Raw genomic sequence first — 13,676 nt, forward strand, 5'->3', positions numbered from 1 at the left:
TAGTCAATATTGAATGTCAATAAGTAACATCTGGATAAGGTTTCCGTCTAGTAGAACTCATCTTTATCACTACAAGAAAATGAACCACTTGTTTCACTATCATGCACTTCTAGAGCTTTTAAATTAATCCAGGGTCGAATTCTATCAAAAGCTGTTACAGATTCATAAGGCTTACCTCTTTTATGAAAACCCAGAATTTCCGTTACTTGATAACGATCATTTCCTAACGCTTGAGAAATCTTAAAAAGGCCGACAAATTTAGATAGGATTTTAATAACTTTCCCATCATTACCGTAATTATTTCTAAAATCTTAACTAGATCACACACTTTGTATTCAGGTGCCGGAATCGGATTAGCATTATGTCTACATTTTTGAATATTCTGGTCCTTTTCTTACCTTTCTTAATTCTTCTTACACATGCCACATTGTCTTGTGTGCTTTTTATTCCCATTTTGTTCAGTTCAGTTCGCAAGATCATCGTGTACGATGATCTTGCGAACTTCTAATGCCAACTAACGCTTTAGTAGGAGACTTTTTAGTGGTTGTATTAATTGTGTTATTAACACCCCACTGAACTTTATCTAGTTGCTTGTCCCAGTCAAGTTCATTTCCATTAAAAATTTGAGTAGCTAAAGAACTGAGTATAACTTGAACATATCTCTAAGGTTGACCATTGGTGCTGGGACAAGCAACCGCGTTCAATATGTGCTTAATGCCATGTTCATTGCAAAAAGCTTTAAAAGCTGACGATGTAAAAGAAGTGCCACGATCTGAGACCATTCTAGCTGGCAACCCAAAATCCAAAAATATTTTTTGAAGAAACTTTAATTTAGTCTTTGTTTTCGTATTTTCGACTGCCCGCACTAATACGTATTTTGTGAAACCATCTACAATTGTTAGAATATGGGTGTTACTGACTGACTTTGGACTTTTTCTAAAGTCTTAGTCATATAGCCAAGATGACCGGTGTCATCGCGGCTAGCTTTACATATTTGCCATCTAGCATTCCGTGGAACAACTAAACGTATTTCACCATCAAGTTTCCTGTACACGGTACCATTTTTCACCTCATAATTACTCCTTATTTAACATTATTTGTCTTCCACGGATTTTAGAATTTTAAAAATCCGAACAATATCAGGATTTTCTGATGGTAGAGTAAGAAGCCAGTTTTCTTGTTCTATTTTATAAATATTGGCACATGGATTATCATATGCTGTAAGGGCTTTTGTGCAATACTTAATGAATAAAGACTTTGACGAGATCTATATTCTAGAAGCCATACTCCGCAAAGCCTCCATTCCATTGGACCGCTTTCTCTTAATTGCGGAGCACTCGGCGCTCTCTAAGCAGAATTTAAATAAATTCTTCTAGATATTTCAAAGTTAGGACACACACAGCACATTGAGCCTCCGTTGGGTGCAACTCTGGCAATCGCGTCCGCCTAGCCTGCGTTCAAATTATATCGGTCAAGAGAGGCAAATCTCACTTCCGACAGCTGAGTATTCATCGCCTTGTACAACTTACACTACACTACAGTCACAACACTATGCAAACAGATACTACGGATATAGACTTTTTTCGTGCAAACGCCTTTGATGTAACTGGGTCACGATCACCCAGAGTAATTTTTTGCTCGCGACCCTACTGTTACCGCGGACTCAATGAGGATAAAGCTACACAGATCCTAAGCAAGCTAGCAGCGTCATGTCGATTAGATTAAATGCAATGCTCTGTATTTCGAAAATTATAATACGTGTTGAAAATTTAATTAAGTATCGACTAAGTAAGAAAGAGACCAATATTTAGCCACTTCCGCACATGCAGTGGTAGTCGTGCAACAGAGCGCACCGCCCGCCAGCCCGCTGATAAATGCGTATGCGGCAAACAATGCGAATTATACAACTGCCACCGTCAAATCACTGAACACATGTTTCACACCTCCACGCGGCATCTTCAGACCACTGCATGTGCGGAAGTGGCTAAATATTGGTCTTTTTCTTATTTAGGATGGACTTCCGCAAGATAACGCCTGATTTCATTAAATATTTAAGTATCGACTAAAAAACAATTTTTTGTCAAATAGTGTATTAGAGCCATCACCATCAAATTTTAATACTATTTTTCGGTGTTTATGAATTTTAGTCATTCAGCAAGCATCATTATTCCTAAATGATCGTGAAAAGAACTTCGAATATTACTTACACTAAGAAGGCATTTCTTTTTTTCTTTTGTTAAATTATAGTCTCTATTATGTACCACAAAATTACTGCCTTCAAAATGAGGTTAGTACAACTACGTTTAAACTTGTTTAACCTATTATAAATATTAATTAAATATAGAGTTTCATAATCAAAAGATAATTGAAATCTGTTGTACCTACATTGCTTACTAACACCACAATGAAAATTGTAAAAATCCACACTACGAAAGTTTTCTCATTAAAACGCTGAAACGTTATTTTTTGGATGCCACTAATTTATGTAAATAAAAGACAGAAGTAATAATAAAATGTTTTTTTTTTATTTTAAATGTTATGTCTAAACTGGCCAAGGATAAAAAAATTCCATGTCGCTTGAGTATGGTTTTAAAAAAGGTACACACTCATACTTATTTATGGTCATAAGGCAGTCTTACCTTCTTTTATACTAGATTAATAGAATTAAGATGGAAGTGGAAAGTGATTCTTATGAAATTACTAATTAAGAATATCTTCAATCCAAATCAAACTAGTTATTATGATAAAAGTATTGTACATTTTGGCAGAAGTTTAGTATGCTATGAGTAAATTACAAAGGCAAATTGTCTTTTATGATTCAAATGGCTTGAATAAGTTACGAAAACTATTTATTGAAATAAAGTATCAGCATATGTCCGGAACAAACGTCAATTTGCAGCGTAGTGTAAAGAAGTTCGTCAGTAAGGAATTTTAAATTTATCGTTGTTCCACTTTAGACTCATGGTAAAGTTTTGAAAATTCGCGAAGTTAAATACTTGTTAGTTCTTACGTTTCGTTTTTGGGTATATATTTTTTATTTATTTTTTAACTCATGTCTTTATTATTAATAATATCATCATTTTTCATAAAAGTGCATCTCATTAATAAAAAAAAAACATAATTGCTTATACCTGTATGCCAATATTTGTTATTACCCATGTGGTAACTGAAGACGAGATACAGAAAATATTGATCTGTTAATACTTATCCGTTTAAAAATAAAAAGTATTTTTGGCTCTACCAAAAATTATATTTGACCCTTATTGTCAAATCCTATTATTATTTCAAACTAAACTTCGATAAACCCTGCTATAAATTACCAGCTGTAAGCTTCTAAACATGAAGTAAATAAAGGCTTCAATAGAATGACTTTTGAAGCTCTGTTTCAAAATTCATCAGTTACACGTGATTCACCACCATCGGTTAGTTCAAAGCCATAAAAAATCATTGTTTTGCAATAAGTTGGGCAAAATAATAAAAAAGTAATGCGAACAGAATATTTTCTATTTAAAATAAGTAATACGTTGTAGTAATACGTTGAAGTAATTACATAAGTACTAATTCTCGTTGTATGGTATTACTGCAACTTGAGAAAGAAAAAAAAACATTTTAAAAGTTAAAATATTATAATTAATTATTAACTCGTTGCGTTAAGGATATTTAATATTGTAGCGAACAGCACGTATATACGCGAATACAACTACACATTCTCCGATCCAGTTTATATTTATTAAAACAACTACATCAAAATATACGGATTTCCATTAAATTGACTTCGTGTTCATTTATTTATACAGCTCAACCGAAATAATACAAGATATTTTTTGCATACTTCTATAGCATGTAAACGTAAGTAACAAGTCGCTGAATATTTGTATTCTTTAATGATATCACTGCAATACAAGATTATTGCTAAATTTATTACAACAAAAAATGAGAAACAATAAACTACACACATTTAAAATAGTTTTTACAATAAAACAGATTTTTAATTGTAATTCTCGTCACGAATGCCATAATTCACATTTCGATGTTATCTATGTCCCAGAAAATAATTGGCAAGTATAAACAATTACGATTTTTTTATTATTTTTAAAACAAATTAAAATTATACCACAAACTATGACCTTAATTAAACGACAAACAAAAATAATGCGGCGGAAGTATTTTTTTCTTTACAAATGACATAATACAGAAAGTATGAGTACGTAGGTACGTATGTTCTTCATCTTAAGGTATAAAACCTTACGCTCCGTGTCATAGTTTGTCGAAAAACTATAACATTTTTTCTATGTTATATATGCTAGTAAAATTTATAGAGTATACAAGAGCACACATTAATCTCACAAAATCAAATGAAGTCCAGTTCATTTACATGTTTTTATTAAAAAATGACTAAATCGCAAGCTAGTCCAGAGAAAATACGGTCCTTGAGAGAGTCCATGATTAAATGGGTGAACGAGACATTGCAGTAGATGTCCGATTAGGGTGACACCAATCTTGTCCATTTCAACCCTTCCAAAGCACAAGCGTGTCTTTTCTCCGCGAAAAAGAGTAGCTACGATTTAACAACTACTTTCGAAGGTGTATCCTTATCTATTACGAACCATCTAGGGCTTCTAGGTATTACCATCACCTCTAACCTCTACTTTGGCCAACAAATTGTCTCTATGGCACAAGCGGCATCATAGAAATTATCAATTCTTTCAAAGATTAGGCGGTATTTCAGCTCTGAACAGCTGCTTAATCTTTACACTACCCAAGTTCGACTCTGCATGGAGTACCGCAGTCACCTCTTGGACGGTGCCGCCAAATATCATCTGGAAGCTTTGCACATCCTTGCAGCACATCCTTGAGCATCATCGTCGAGTTGCCAGCTTATCGGTTTTCACCAAAAAAATGATACAAATTTGCCGAAGAAATACACATAGATAATATATTATTGCATAGCTTAAATTTTAATAAAACTTTTAGGTAGCGTAATAAAAATAAGCAAAGTCGTTTAATAAAAACATTAATTAGTGATTATAATTACAGTACATCTCAAGTAATCGACGAAGGTTTAGCAAAGAATACCTTTAAACCTTCCGAGGATATTAAAAAAAATAATTAAAAAGGCAACTCTCATATTCTGAAAAAGTTTTTAATATTAATTTTTATAAATATCTGACTAAAGACTGTCATGGTTTTTATCGGAAAATCGAACCTCTAAGGCACAAAATTAGTAAAGATTTTCATACCTGCACTCGACTATTACAATACTTTTAAAGAACTCTCCGAACAAAATAATATATATTAACAAAGATAGCCTCTCAACACTTTGAAGCAAAAGCTAGTACATCGATATAACAAATTACCTTCAGCAGTAAAGTTACAAAGGCTCTCCTGAGAAAAGCAATATGATTTTCGCTACAAAAAAAAGAAAAAATATTGTAATGAGTAAATAAAAAAAATATAACGGAAATGTTATTGCATTTTGGAACGCCCTGTACATATCAGCACATTCATATGAGAAAAGTTAAAGAGTAAAAGTAATACAAATAATGAATTGCGATTGTTCACTAAGGCCGTCACCTATCACCATTATCATCACTTCAGCCATAGGACGTCCACCGTTTTATTTAGGCCTCACCCATATATTTCACACTTATGCAAGTTAAAAGCAATTACGCAATTGTTTGACAGCCATAGCTTAATGTGTTTTTTTTAATTAAGACGTAATTACTCGAGTGGCTTACCATACGAATACTTTTCGTCGCTTCGAAGTTTGTTGTGGTAATAATGACGTAGTTTTATTTAGGCCTTATGTAAAAGAATCTTCGAATTTCATTAGTACATTATTTCACGAAATAAAGCCTTATTTTAACCGCCAAAAACATATAATATAATTCAACACATAATATAATTCAACATAAAAATAATAACTATGTTAAAAAATGAAGATAACAACAGCGCTTTAACTGGATAAGACATCACGTGAAGATCGTAAATATATAAGTAGAGTTCGTTAAGTTTATGGCGTAGTTCTTATTCCAAGTGCTGAGTGATAAGGCGCAATGTCACGAAAGTTTTTCATAAACTGTTGTAGAAATTTTTCTACTCGGTGAGTTTTCCTATTTTACTATATAAAGTGCCTCTTAAATTAAAAGAAAAGACGTTATTTTTGTTTTTATAATCATTATAACAATAAGAAAATTATGGCCGATTTGCGAACAGACAACTAAATCTACAGCTGGATATGCATATCTTTCAGTGATAGTATTTGATCACCCGGTATGAATAGTCCAAGAACATGGGTTATTTACAAAAGATATTTATTTAACGATTTAAAAAGAATTATTGTGTAATAAAGAGAAGTTAAAACAAGTTTTTACAAAGATCATAAACACTATTGATATAAATATAATTTTATTTCATAATTGTTTTTAAACTTTTAGGCCGCGTATTGAAAAGAAGCAAAGTCCCTTAGTGAAAACTTTGACTCGTGATTATGATTACTGTACATCCAAAGTAATCGGCGAAGCTCTAGCGAAGACTGACTTTATACCTTCCGATGATATTAAAAAAAGAATTAAAGAGGTAACTTTTACATTCTGAAAATTAATATTTTTTTATATCTATCTTACTAAACACTAAACTCACAGCTGTGTTTACGCAAAATCGATCATAGTTTTGGTTCCTGCGCTTAAATACCGACTTAACTTTATAGATCTCGAAGAACGACTAAAGTTGCGACTTGATTTAAAGGACGCACACATTTTTTTGAATAACCTAACATTGTTCAAAAACAAATAAACAGAAAAATCATTATTACGTTATTAGAAAATTGGCAAGTACTACAAAACAAAACTTCGCAAGATTTGGGATGTGCTGCACTCCACCTTGCACCCGCGTGATGTATCACAGCCCGCACTGTGACTCCCAGAGCTCGAGGTTCGGCTCTCTCGCTCGCCCTTGTATTGGAATGCTAAGCGGGTATTATCGAAGAGTAACAGCCCAAGCCAATATCCCCTTGTGGGAGCCTTTGAACCTAGACGCTCGTTGGTTCGTCAGCCGGAGCGATCAGAAATCAGCAGCCTCAAAATCCGGAATAGTATGTAACAGACCGAGCCTAGGCTCCCCCGGGGGCTCTCGAACCTTCGCTACCTTTGAAGAGTTCTTAGGCTATGCGGCTCCTACACCTTGACATCTCGAAATCGCGGAATCTGTTTTGGCAATTAGGCAGAAGGAAAAATAAAAAACAAGATAAGAATTGAATACAATATCCAAAAAGAAACTGCCAATAACACAAGTCTCACGCTCAGTTCTTATTTGTGCTAACTGTAGACGTCCATATCTGTTTAACCTTGCGAAACATTCATGAAAATAAAAATAAATTTAAACGTGCTGAATTTTCTGCGAAGTTGCCGTACTAAGTTGAAATAAATATAGCTATGTAAGAAATAGGTACAGTAGGACTAACATATGTAATGTGCTGCACGCCATGTATATTCAGTCGTAAAACTTATTTACAGTTAATAATATAAAAATTTAAAAAAAAACATCTGCTTATTTACGTTAATGCAGTTTTAAATAAAAAAAATATTTACATATCAATTTAAAAAAAATCATTTAAAACTAATGTATAAATAGTTTCGATTTGTTTAGTCTGCAGAATATTATGGAATTGGAAGGGTACCAGTGCAGGCAGAGTTTATGATCTTCGCATACGAGGAATTGAATAAAAACTTAAAAATCACTGATGACTTGATTCGACAACTACAGGTGTTAATGGTTACGATTGAAATGGTAAGTAATTTCAGCCCATAAATGGCCTCGATATAGGCCTCCCTCAAAGACAGGTTGGCGATCGCAGTGTTTATTGCGTTACACAGAACGCTGCTTCCCATCCTCCGAAAACTTATTTGTTGGCAGTGACAATCCGGAAATAATTAATACGCAAAATTTGAATTATATGTGTTCCCGGGAAGCTTACTCGCAACCTACGATCGCAAGTCTCGATCATCTACCTCTAGGCTATCACTGCCCAAATGGTACGAAGACATGACATCTGGAGTGAGGTTCGTTATATATGAAACAATGATCAGAGGTTGTGAGTAGTGTGGGAAATGTGTTGTGAGAAAATAAAATCATAATACAATGGTTTAAATACAATTACCGATCGTGTGCCTTTATATCTTATTGTCCTCTATAAAATCTTTTAAAAAGGATACTTCAAAAGAACAAAAACACTTTTATTGTGCTAAAAAACGATGTTTCCATTTAACATTAAATTAAATCATATAATTAAATGTACTAACGCAGAGTCAAATGACATTACTAAATAATAATTTACATATCAACCACAAATAAGTTTTACTATAAAAAAATCGATATGTAACAGATAAATAAATTAATAATAAAACATGAATACAATTTAATTTATTGAAATAAAAGCGATCTATTCTTACACGCACAAGACATGCAAACCAAGGTATTTATAAAAACAATGAACATTTATTAGCAGCCAATTAAATATAAATGATTTGATTTTACCACGTAAATTTTTCTTAACGCACTAACGTATCAATGCTACCAAGGATTAAATTAAAAAAAAAAGATTTATATACGTTGATAATAAATGTAATTAAGAATAATATTATTTCTGGACAGAGTACTATACTTATGTTTCCGTTTTTACTTTAGAATAAATATATTTAAAAAAATATCTAATTGTGCGTGTTACGTAAACATGGGAGCAGTATGCAAAACTTGCACAAGAGCACCGATTAGTACACTTTCGCTCCGTGAACTCTCTACGATGAAGCTGTAAAAGCCCTCGGGCTTACAGCAACAACATCAACAAAGGATAAGTAAAGAGAACGTAAAATTTAGACTTTACTTCAAAAATGTCCACATTGGTCGTTATATTATATATTATGTTATTGACTTACAGCAAAGAGCACGACCGGAATCGTTTTTTTAAATATGTTTTTGCGGAATCTTCTCTACTTCGTATAATAAACTACCTGGCCTTACATTAATATTATTATTTACGATACATTAATACTTATAATTAAGAAGCACTTTGCTATTAAAACAACACTCTACAAAATCAAACTCAGCTGATCTTTGCTGCAAGTCTTACTCCTATGATCGATGTACCAAATCAAATGCATGGTACCATAACAGTAATAATCACAATACTTTCAGGTTCAGGCTTACTATTTCTTCTCCGACGATTTCGAAGATAACGCTACGGAACGTCTTGGTAAAAGATGTTGGCATCTATTGAATAATACAGGACTATTAGCATATACTGATTCTTGTTTAATGAGAAGCTTAATCGACGAAATAGTGCGACAGAACTTCAAGGGCGAATTGCGTGATCATATTTTAAGCATATACCATAAAGTAAGCAGTTTACGTGTAAATAACCTTTCATTTGTCATGGACTTCTATTTAGGTCAAGTTCCTGTTGATTTAATTTACCACCTTTGCAGCTAAATGATCCCAAATAATATTTTTGCTTAACGTCTTCAATGCTGCGTGTGAATGTAACGATTTGGTTTAAAATAGACTGTAACGGTAAATACTATCATGCTTAACCAGGTCTCGAATATATCTTCGTCTGTCTACCTTTTAGACGGAGCTCTCTCCAATATGGGATATATCATAGAATAATTAAAAAATACATTATCTCAGCTTTCTAAAAGATACGAAATAACCTATACTTTATTGACAGGTATATTTTATGACAACCCTCGGCCAATACATAGAAACAACAACAGCAAGGTCAAGAAACTATGATACTTATACTTTTCAACTTTACGAAACAATGAACAGACTAAAGTCATCGCCCTACGCAGTTAAGGCACCTATTTTAATAGCTCTAGCTCTTAGCAACAAGCTAAATGAAGAGAGTTATAATACTGTGGATAAAGTTGGCGATGATATTGGTGTATTAGTTCAAATACATGTAAGTTAGCTAACCAATCCAGAAGGATTACTAAACTAAAATATCTTTTGTCAAAAATCATTCTAAAACAACTTGGTTACATTAATAAATCCATCTAATAGATTCAAGCGTTACCTCACGGAAGTCCATCCTAACTAAGAAAGGGACTAATATTTAGCTACTTCCGCTATGCAGCAGTAGTCGTGCACTGAAGTAAAAGCAGTGAAATGAATGTACCGCCTGCCAGCAAACATTGTTTCACAAAGTGTTTTTAGCGTCTTTGCATTCGACTTGACGAAACAAATTAAATAACTGGATTTATTAATAGATAAGAGAACGACTAATATATAGCTATTTTCGCTATGTAGCAGTAGTCGCGTACGATTAACAATGCGAAACACAACTACGAGAAAACTTTATCAACAGTTTATATGATAAATGTATTCCTTCAGGATGTTTTTACACAAAGTGTGGTGATAATAATTCAATAATTATGTTCTCTTCTTATATATATCTTCACATGAGTACTGTACTAATGTATTTACACTCTTACAGAATGATTTCATAGATTATCACATTATGGAAGGAACAGCTTCCGGTAAAACCGGTAATGATGTAACACAGGGCAAATGTTCGTGGGTAACACTTGCGGTTTTAGAGAGATGTAATGCCGAACAATTGCGTTTGTTCAAAGAAAACTATGGCAGCACCGACACGGATAAGCTGAATCGCATTCGACAGCTGTATAAGGAAATGGATGTGCCTAAGCTTTATGAACTGGAGGAAAAGACTCGTCTTAATAACTTCTTGAAAAAAGTGAATGAGCTACCGGCAGATTCGACACCATCAGCCGATTTCTTCAAAAAATTTTACAATATATTTTGTAGCCATAGCCAAGATACAACAAAGTTCATGTATGTAGTATAGAATTTACAATAAGAATTTTTTACATATTAAATTTTATTTCATTTATCATGTAGTGAACGTGAATAATGATTACAGATTTGTTACTGGAAATAACTAATTTTGAAAATTGAATAAAAGTAAAAATGACAAATATATATTTTTTTCTTTTTTAAAAGTTTAAACTAAAAAATAATAAAAGTTAGTAACATTTAATAAACGATTAACTGTAGGCTTTTAGGGAGTAATTTTTAAGACTCATTAATATTTTAGTTTATTTTTCTCATTACTTTTTACTTCACTCATTTACAACAGTTACCCTGTAAAAATGACCAAGTGAATTAAACCGCTTTATGAACTTGCCAGAAACTTTTATAATAAAAGGACAGATTGCAAATGAACGTCTCTACGTAATATTTGTCACTTTGAGGGAACTCAATCTGATTTTAATTTATATAATTTTTTCACCTGAAAATTTTAAATAGTAACTTTTATAAGTTCCCATGTCAATAATTGGAATCCCAAATCAATGAATCTATGAATATGACAAAGTGGAATCTAGTTCTGGGGCGAATAGCGGTAATATCTCTCAAGTCAGCTGGAGTCGACAATCACTTCGTCAGCTCAGTCGTATATGTATCTATTCCAGTAATATGGAGTCTATTGATCACATGTTGGTGCCGTGATAAATAAGTCATATTTTATATGCTTCAATGAACTATCTGCAATTCAAGATTATTATTAGAAAATATATTAAAAGCTTATGTTATAATTGCAAAGAAATAACTTAGCATGTAAATTGAAATTACATATTTTGGCTGCTGGTTATATTAGTTTTTTATTTTTGTGGAACGGATGGGAAATTGTTCGAGAGTAAGCCTCACGGTTTTGTAACAATGTTTTCCGGACCAAAGGCGCACTTTAATGCCAAACTACGATAGCTTCAACGCTGTCAAGTTAAGCGTATTTATAATGTATATTGTGATGAATGTGAAGATGCTTTACGAATAAGACGATGATTCAATAATATCTTTACAATAACTATTACTAGGAAATATTATTAATGTTTACTATTAATATTATAACTATATTAGTTTCTGCTTGATAATAACATTTTACTTTATGGTATTAAGGTAACTAAAAACAAAAAAGACAAATATCGTTGACGCATATACGTTAACAGGATACAATCAGCAGACCCGGCATACGTTGCCTTATAATATCGAATAACAATCATTGGAACTTCAAATTGTACTGACAAATGCACGAAGTTCATAGATAACTGTCACAAGCGAAGTTTTATTAGACATTTAAGCTTCCAATTTTTTTTTAATTTCATCATAATTTTCTATTTTATTCCAAAAGAATCTTCTACAAAGTAGTAATAAAATACAAAAAGACGAGTGAAATCAATAAAGTAGCTCTCGGTTTATGAAGTTATGTATTTAAATACATATCTGGAATCGGAAAAATGAAGACTTAATAATATGCAACTCAATCAAGTTTAATCTTTTTTTTTTTTTGGGTAATTAAAACATCACATTCGTCTTTATTTCTGAAGCCTCGACTGACTCAGTGTAATACTACACTGAGTCAGTCATTAACAAATGCAACTAATTACTATTACTATCGTATGAATTTAAAAAAAAAATACTAAAATAATTGTAGCAGTGAAACAAGTTAAAGTAATTAAATAAATATTTTCCCACACGGTTATGCCGCTTATTCATCAGACTTTAATAAATCCTAATCCTTATCTTTTTATCCAAGGCTTACAATTACCAGTTTTCTTTAATGCTATATTTTCCGCTTCTTCTGAAAAATTTCGAAGGGTCTTAGAAGTTTTGGGTAAAGCTTGTTTCCTTGTGTGGAGTTCTTTTTATAGCCGTTTAAACACCAACATTAAAACATTATATTAAAGACTCCATACTTGTTTTTGAACATAATTTCATCTATTTTCGAATCGTATTTTTGTATACTTACTTTAGTCTTCATATGTCAAATCAAATCTGTATTCATTCAAATTCTCTAGACTCTTTTCTTCAATCTATTATAATCTTGTCATTTCTTTTTATATCTGGTCTGTGCTTAATCTTGTAATCATTTTCTTCAAGAAGTTATTCCGATTGTGCAACTCTTGAGTAGTATTTTCGTGTAAAGTCAATATAAAGGCAGAAAAACCAGTCATAATCATAAAATATTATCCGCGCAGATGAACTCGAAATATCTTTAAAGTATCTAGTAATAACCGTTAATCCTAGAGCTTATAAATAGTAGCTGTGAAATTTTTATTCAGTTGGCGAAATTTTACTGCTCGTAAAGTCAATTGGATGCATTAGGTCATATTTACAATTTCTTTGTTGAAGTGTAGGTCCATACCTCTTGGTACTAGCACACACACACTAGCTTATATGTTTAATTTTGCTATCGATTTAAGGATATAAATGGGAATGAGATGATGGTAATGGTGAGCTGCACAATATGTTTCACAATAACTCCTTACGTTTTTCATTAACATTATAATATCTACGTCTTAGTGTGGACTCATACAGACATGAGCTTTTTTAAAAAATATTGGTGTTCTTTGGTAACGGGATAACTATGTAGTAAAAGTCATAACTATGTAGATTTTTAAATTGTGAGTTTCAATGTTCGTTTGTAAAAAAAACTTAAAAGAGAATTATTTTCTGTTTCATATTGTTAAATAATAATGTTTTCATAGCTGTATACGTTTTTTACAAAACATGTTAAACAAAATAAAAAGTTCTAATCTTATGGGCTTATGTCGTCGTACCTATTGCTGTGTTCCAATTTTTAATAAAAGGCATCGAATCTA

General features: G+C 32.3%; 1 protein-coding gene across 1 annotated transcript; it reads left to right on the forward strand.

The window, feature by feature from the left end:
• The first annotated feature begins 2,282 nt into the window (after window positions 1-2,282).
• On the forward strand, window positions 2,283-11,579 carry LOC137921699 (uncharacterized). Its single transcript, XM_068764510.1, has 6 exons — window positions 2,283-2,287; window positions 6,438-6,579; window positions 7,648-7,788; window positions 9,193-9,393; window positions 9,725-9,958; window positions 10,493-11,579. Exons 1-6 carry the CDS (start codon window positions 2,283-2,285, stop codon window positions 10,862-10,864), a joined length of 1,095 nt encoding a protein of 364 aa, XP_068620611.1. The 3' UTR covers window positions 10,865-11,579.
• The last annotated feature ends 2,097 nt before the right edge of the window (window positions 11,580-13,676 follow it).

The sequence above is a fragment of the Battus philenor genome, unplaced genomic scaffold (genome assembly GCF_028537555.1).
Source record: "Battus philenor isolate CCGP_79_NKW_IND1 unplaced genomic scaffold, ilBatPhil1.0.hap1 SCAF_19, whole genome shotgun sequence".
Taxonomy (NCBI): Eukaryota; Metazoa; Arthropoda; class Insecta; order Lepidoptera; family Papilionidae; genus Battus; species Battus philenor.